The 6,005-nt window shown below is 35.6% G+C and overlaps 1 protein-coding gene across 1 annotated transcript; it reads left to right on the top strand.

The window, feature by feature from the left end:
• The first annotated feature begins 412 nt into the window (after positions 1–412).
• Positions 413–3,337, top strand: LOC112790007 (transcription factor MYB97-like). Its single transcript, XM_025832218.3, has 3 exons — positions 413–1,034; positions 1,156–2,053; positions 2,962–3,337. Exons 1-3 carry the CDS (start codon positions 651–653, stop codon positions 3,252–3,254), a joined length of 1,575 nt encoding a protein of 524 aa, XP_025688003.1. The 5' UTR covers positions 413–650; the 3' UTR covers positions 3,255–3,337.
• Positions 3,338–6,005: the final 2,668 nt, after the last annotated feature.

The raw sequence follows: 6,005 nt of genomic DNA, 5'->3' as shown, positions 1-6,005 counted from the left end.
ATTTGAGGGAAAAAAAGAAAAACCATTTTTATTACTTGTGTTCAAAACAAGCATGTAGAGTTACTCATATGTTCTCATGTAGTCAAAACAAGCATGCCACTTAGAATTTACTTTTTTGAGTATCCAAACTTGGATGCCAACAATCATTTGTTTCTATTGGCATTAAAACATGCTGTTAAAAAACAATGGAACAGGTACAATTTTCAAGGCTTTTTCACTGTGCATAACACGTAAGATTTAGTTGTACAATTTTTCACCATTGGTTATGAGGGTTACACGGAAGCGCAATCCTAGCATACCCTTCTAAATTTGTCTTTCCACTTTTTCACAAATCCCTTAAACAATTCACTTCATGCCTTTGCCTTTTGTTTGCACCTCCCAAAACCCTTCATATCATTGTAGACTAGTAGAATCCCTTCATCTCCGGTCTTCGTCGTGGTCGCCACCACCACTACCACCACTCTCTCTCTCATATAGAGAATTTAAGAGTTTAGAGTTTAAAAAATATAGTGGAAGAGAGAATTATGGTAAGGACAACGAAGAGAAGATACAACTAAGTGATTACTATATTTAGATATGCACAAGAGGTAGGAGTTGGACTAGTGTGGCTATATTTGGATGAACAAGGAAATAAACAAATTTTTCTTGGCATGATGGAAAATATTAATAAAGATGCAGAGAACGATGCAAACAGTTTCACTGCAATGAGGGGAAGCATGGAAGCAGGTGACGGCTGCTGTGGCGATAGCGGTGGTGCGACAGCGGCGGGAGATGAGGTGGCTTTGAAAAAAGGTCCTTGGACAGCCGCAGAGGATGCAATTTTAGTTGATTACGTAACGAAACACGGTGAAGGGAACTGGAACGCCGTACAAAGAAACACAAAGTTGGCTCGATGTGGAAAGAGTTGTCGGCTAAGATGGGCTAACCATTTGAGACCAAATTTGAAGAAAGGTGCTTTCTCCCCTGAAGAAGAAAAGCTCATCATTGAACTCCATGCTCAATTTGGAAACAAATGGGCTCGAATGGCTGCATTGGTATAACTCCTTCCTCCCTTCTTCAGTTATCTTTGTATAAAATTTATAATCAAGAATATAATAATTTAATCAGAATTATTAAATTATTTAATAATTTTTAAATATCAACTTGTTGCTGTAGTTGCCCGGAAGAACTGACAACGAAATAAAGAATTATTGGAACACAAGGGTGAAGCGGAGGCAAAGGCAAGGGCTTCCTCTGTACTCAGATGACCCTGATCGTCCGACTATATCAAGCACACCCACCACCCCTATAACTCATCTAGGAACAAACTTCATCAACAATTCTCCCACAAGCAAGTTTGAGTTTCTCCACCACCAAAGTTATCTTCATTCTCCATCTCCGCATCATCACCACCACCTCAACCATTCTCCTTTAACATCACCACTTCACAGAGCTCCGTCTTATTCCCCTTTATCCTCTTCATCACTTCACACACCACTCTCCACTCCCATTTCATCTTCACCTCTCTCCTTCACCTTCCATAGACCTGCACCCTTGTTGTGCAACCCTCTTCGCTTTAAGCGTTACCGTTCAACTTCAACTGTGAATCCAACCACACCAACCACGCCAACCCACTTATCTGATCTTGATAATGGGTTTAGGTTCCCAGTTCATCTCAACTCTTCTTCTTCTTCTTCTTTCTCCCATTTCTTTCAGAACCCATCCTTGTTGGATCCTGAAAGAAACATGGTATGTTCGACTTCTCCTTCTAATTTCCTAAGCAAGATAGAGCTCCCTTCAAACCAATTTTCATTGTCATCGCAACCGCACCAAATAGAGCCATCAGAGTTTAAACTAGATGATGTTGAGTATAATAATGACCCTAACTGTTTAAATACAAGTAATGGGTTGGTTGGGGATATTCTATCTGAAGCTCAAACCATGGCTTCTAGTCATCAGAATTTTAAAAAGCGAAGCTACTTCGGCTTGAATGAAGGGCAAGATGAGGCTTTTGAGGGTTGCCAAAGCTTTGATGACTCGGTTCTTAGTTCTCTTTATTGGTCTTCTAGTTCAGGTTGATAAAAAAAAACTTTTAAATCTTAGTTGTTTTTGTTTGATTTACACTACATCAATTAAGCTAAAAATTCAAGTATAATTGACTTTATGGAAAGTTAATAGTCGAGAGTTTTTAGATAATAATTTAATTCAATCTATTAAATTATTTAACGATTTTCAACTATGAACTGCACTTGAATTTTCACTCTCAATCAATTACTTCTTTGTATATTTGAATAGTTGGATCTTCTCGATTGCTTTTAGCAACCTAAGTTTATTTTATGTCACAAAATTAAATCTGATTCTTTCATCTCAATATATTTTTCTAAATTATTTAAGAATTTCCTTAGGTTTAGGAAGAAGAGTCTAAACTAAAATAAATTTGCATGGGTTGAAAATATTAGTATACAGTTTTTTTCTTGTTATATTGATGCTTATGTACTAAATTTTTAATGTCTTTTGACATAGTTTAATATGTCTCTCATAACTGATAACATAATATGAGTGCATTAATTTTTTACTTTGACCTCTTGGAGTTATTATTTTAATTCTAAAATTGGAATGCTTCAAAATTCATTTCAAATATAATATACATTCTAATTGTATAATACTACTACATAGCATGTTTGAAAAATACATTCTAATTGCCACATACGTGTGATAAGTGTGATGAAAAATAATGACTTTTTTATAACTTAAGTAAACACATTTTGATGGAATAATAATAATAATAGTTCTTATTGTGACAATAATGCATATGGTCTTTGGGGTTGATACGTTTTAAAGTAAACATCAAATATTTAAAAATTATTTGGTTTCATACGTTTTAAATTAAATATTAATTTTTAATATTTTTTAACAAATTAAACACACTAAACTTTAGATATGGTGGCAATCATGTTGATTCTATTTTCATAATTTTTGCAGGACTAAAACCAAAGGAAGAAGCAACAAACTTAGAGAAATCCATGAATGAGGACTTGTCAACATTGCTCCCTGTAATGCCTTCAACCTTACAATGCCAACAGAATTGGCAGCATAATAATACAACAGAAGTCTCAAATAATGTCCAATCTTCTTGTCTTATGACAGACGACAATTTTGGACTTGATATAAAGCCTGTAGCTTCATTATTTCCTCTCAACAATGCAACTAACCATGATAATAATAATAATAACACAGGATGTTACTCATGGGACAATTTATCTGGGCTATGTTGACCTTGACTCAAATTATAAATAATGGTCACAATTTATGTATCATAATGACTTTAGAAGCTATTTATTTTGTTGTTGAAATCTCGTGATTGATGTAGATGATACTTATTATTGTTCAGAACATTGATTTTTCAGTTGTAACATGTTTAGTGTTTAACTATTAATTATAATTTGAAAAAGCTTCAGGAGACAATACAAATCCAACCCAAATAGTATTCAATATTCATTGATTCTAAATATAGCATAATTCGGATATTGTATAAACACTAATTACTATTATGTATCAATTTATTATTCATTGATTGCAATAAATTACAATAAATTCAATATATATTAATTTGTTAGAAAGCAATAGGGTTGGCAATGGATAGGATAGGGTAGAGTTTGGACTTTACTCTAATTCTATCTATAGGTTAAAAACTTTTTTAAAATTCTATCCTATTCTATATGCGCATTGAGAATTTCTCAACCCTAACCCTATCATCACCCTAAAGTTTTAAACCCTACCTTACCCAATCCTATCCGCGAAAATATAAAAAAAATTTAAGCAAATAAAAAATAAAAAATTAAGTTCAAATTAAAATTAAAAATAATAAAATCTTAAAAAAATTTAACATAAAATTACAAATAATACTATCATCAACTAGTTTAGTGGTTACTTCAAATTTTTATAAGAGAAAGATTGTGGATTCAACACCCACTTACTTCACTACATACATAACTTTTACATATATGGTATATAATATATTAGGGGTGCGGATAGGGTAGGGTAAGGTAGGTATACCCTGAACTCGTACTCTACCCTACCTGCAGGCGAACTCCCATCGCACCCTACCCTATTTGCAGCGGGTCGGATAAACAACCCCTATCCAAACGAGTTGGTCCGAATTAAATACCTGCAGGTAGAATATAAATTGCCAACCCTAAAAAGCAACTAATTATACATTTTTAATAATTTAACATTTAATTCACCACTAATTTGTTGCAAAGCAACTAATTTTTTATATTTTAACATAATAAATAAATAAATAATAATTTTATATTATTGTACTCAAATATAACTAATAAATAAAAAATATATTTATATGAAATATCTAATATTAAATTAATTTTACTTTTTAAAAACTCTGTTTAAAAGATATATTTTCTTAAAAAGTCACGCATATTTCTCTAATATTTATATACAATTTGAATGAGAAAAATAAGTGATCTGTTAGGAGTTAATATTCAAAATCGTCCGTGAAAGATACCTCGATCTCCATATTAGTCCCCGAAAGAAAAAGTTAATCAAAAGAGTCCCCGAAAGTGACACGAGTTAATCACGTTCATCCTTCCGTCAATTTGCTTGATGACATGGCTAACGTCTGCTCACGTGGCACGTTAACTGCCATGCTGGCAGAGAAGGAATACGACGCCGTTTTGAGTGAATGTCCAGATAGACATGATACGGTGTCGTTTTGTGGAGAAAGTGGATTCAAAACGTTGCAGAGTGGATTCACCCTCTTCCATAACGAGTATCTCCATGTCTGGCTCCAAATTGTTTCGTCTCCCTCAAGCCATGCCCTAACCCCTTCACCTTGCATTCGAACATTGCCATCCACGTTTGTCGTCGTTGGTTGCGATCAAAGCCGATGTCATAAAAGTGGCGTGACGGTTAGAGGTAAGCATTAAAGTTTTTTCCTTTTTTTTTGAAGTCAGTTTGTAGCCTGATGTCATAAAAGTGGCGTTCTGTATATCTCTGTCTGATTAGGGGTAGGGGTTTGTGTGACTATTGTTTAAGTGTCAGAATGTATTTCATTGAATGCTGTTGTGATGATATTGTGTTATGGGTATTTCATGTTAATGAGAGTTAGTTTTCGTTGTTGCATGTTTGTTTTGGGGTTAGTGTTTGTTATGTTATGATTGAGAATAGGCAGTTGCAATCTGTGTGGGCTAAGGAGGTTTTCTTGTTTCTGCTTGTAGATGGAAGGTCCTCCAATGACCTTTGTGTTTCACCATGGGGGACTGTTTAAGAAGAATGCGGAAGGAGATATGATATACGAACCCGATAATACAGAGGTGTTGATGGGGGTTGAAGGAGACACGCTTGACGTCTTCTTTGTAAGGGGTTATTACAGGGAGTTGGGTTACATTGAAGCTGGAAATTGTTGGTGGAAAGATCCTGGAGTTCCTCTTTCATCAGGGTTGAGAAGCTTACTCACAGACGTAGACTTGGTTGCCATGTGCAAGGATTGCAGGAGAAACTACAATCTGATCAATATCTACCTGGAGCATTGTATCTCTCAGCCTTGTATAGTAGACCAGATTGAGGAGGAAGTAGTGAATGTGGAAGCAGAAAAGTTGAAACAGGGGAAGTGCAGCTCCCAAGCTGTGAAGAAACCCACAACAATTGATCCTCATTCCCAGAAGCAAACCTCTCACCCTAACAGAAAAACCTCACAGCCCAAGTCACAGCCCAATCCAACAATGAAGCCCATATCTGAGCCCAATCAACCAAAGGTGAAGCCCATGTCTCAGCCTAATAAAGCAGCCCACCAGCCCAAGAAGACAACATCTCAGCCCAAGAAGACAACTGCTCAGCCCATGAAGCCTGTTCCTCAGGCCAAGAAGACCAGTTATCAGGCCAAATCAGTCCCACCTCAATCAAATTCGTCATCAGAGACAGGCAATAACTCACAAGGGGCAAAAGACAAACAAAATAGCAGTGGCTGCAGAGTCACAAGATCTGGAAGACAAGTGAAGGAAGCTCCCCTC

This window comes from Arachis hypogaea, chromosome 1 (assembly GCF_003086295.3).
Source record: "Arachis hypogaea cultivar Tifrunner chromosome 1, arahy.Tifrunner.gnm2.J5K5, whole genome shotgun sequence".
NCBI classification, from domain to species: Eukaryota; Viridiplantae; Streptophyta; class Magnoliopsida; order Fabales; family Fabaceae; genus Arachis; species Arachis hypogaea.
The sequence above is the reverse complement of the archived record's forward strand: the minus strand, read 5'-3'. Positions and strand labels throughout refer to the sequence as shown.